General features: G+C 59.4%; 1 protein-coding gene across 1 annotated transcript; it reads right to left on the reverse strand.

Moving 5' to 3' along the window:
* Positions 1-91: 91 nt before the first annotated feature.
* Positions 92-874, reverse strand: LOC117178678 (activity-regulated cytoskeleton-associated protein-like). The gene has a single exon (XM_033370104.1). The coding sequence runs from the start codon at positions 872-874 to the stop codon at positions 92-94; it is 783 nt and encodes a 260-aa protein (XP_033225995.1).
* Between the last annotated feature and the right edge of the window lie 300 nt (positions 875-1174).

The following is a 1174-nucleotide window of genomic DNA, read 5'->3' on the forward strand; positions in this document are numbered from 1 at the left end:
GAAGCCAGGGAGTCGATCTCGGCAGTGAATTCGTGGTTTCCCAGGTGCACCCGCACTCTAGGAAGGCTGCTTGGATCGGTGTAGGTGGCACTCAGGACTGGGGTGTGCCTGGGGTGCCATGGGCGGAGGGAGCGCCGGCTTCCGCCGCCCGAACTGGTCCGTTTCCCGGAAACGTCTTGAGATGAGGGCAGCTGCGAACGTAGTGTTCTCCGGTGCAGTGATGGCACTGCAGACGTGGACGTGGCGCAGTCGTGGCGCTGGCAGGGGCGGCTGGCTGGATGGTTGCCACAGCGGTTCTGGCGGCTGTGGGCTTCTTCGATGTCTCGTCGGCCTCGTCAGACTCCGCTTGTAGAGCCCTCTCGATCAGATCCTCGAAGGAGGACATTGTTGCGGCCCGCAACACTTTCCTGATGCTCGGCTTGAGCGACTCCATGAGCAAGCCGATTATCTGCTCCTCGCTGGCGGTTGGCAGCATGCGCAGGGCCAGCAGGTACTTTTTCTGGAGGAAGACACCGACAGCCTCCTTCTCCTCTTGCTTGTTCGCATATAGCTTTATATGCAGCTTGTTCCGCGCTGATACTCCGGCGAAGTGCTGCGTGGTGAGCGTCCGGAATTTGGCCCATGGCAGTGAGAGCCCACGGTACACCTCGTACCATTTTGCTGCTCGGTCAGTGAGGCACTTGGTCACCATCCGTGACCAAAGAAGTGGTTCGATGGCTGCTTCTGCGAAATACCTTTCGCACTGGTTGAGGAACGTCTCCGGATCCTCGTGATCAAGTCCAGCGAACATTGGAACTGAAACGTCGGGCGTCCTGAAGGCCCGGATGATGGATCGCCACTCGATGGCGGTAGGTGATGTCGCTGGCACGGCCATGTTTGCCAGTTCTGGTGGCTGAACTGGCTCTCTCCTGGCTGACGGTGGCGTAGAGACCCTCGGTATGAAGACTGGGTCGGGTTGGCTGCTGGGGCCTGCTACTGGCTCCGTTTCTTCTGTTGGTTCTTGGAAAAGAACCCTCGATGAACCTCTGGTGTTTCATGGCAGCGATCTGCTTCTACCCCTCATGGCTGACGAGGCTACTGGTCTGCTAGCTGCCTCGTCGTAGGCAGGTGGTGGTGAGCGTGGTCTCTCCTGAGACCCTGGTGGACTAGCTGGAGTGTTGAGCGCCACTGAGTC

The sequence above is a fragment of the Belonocnema kinseyi genome, chromosome 8 (genome assembly GCF_010883055.1).
Source record: "Belonocnema kinseyi isolate 2016_QV_RU_SX_M_011 chromosome 8, B_treatae_v1, whole genome shotgun sequence".
In the NCBI taxonomy this organism is placed as follows: domain Eukaryota; kingdom Metazoa; phylum Arthropoda; class Insecta; order Hymenoptera; family Cynipidae; genus Belonocnema; species Belonocnema kinseyi.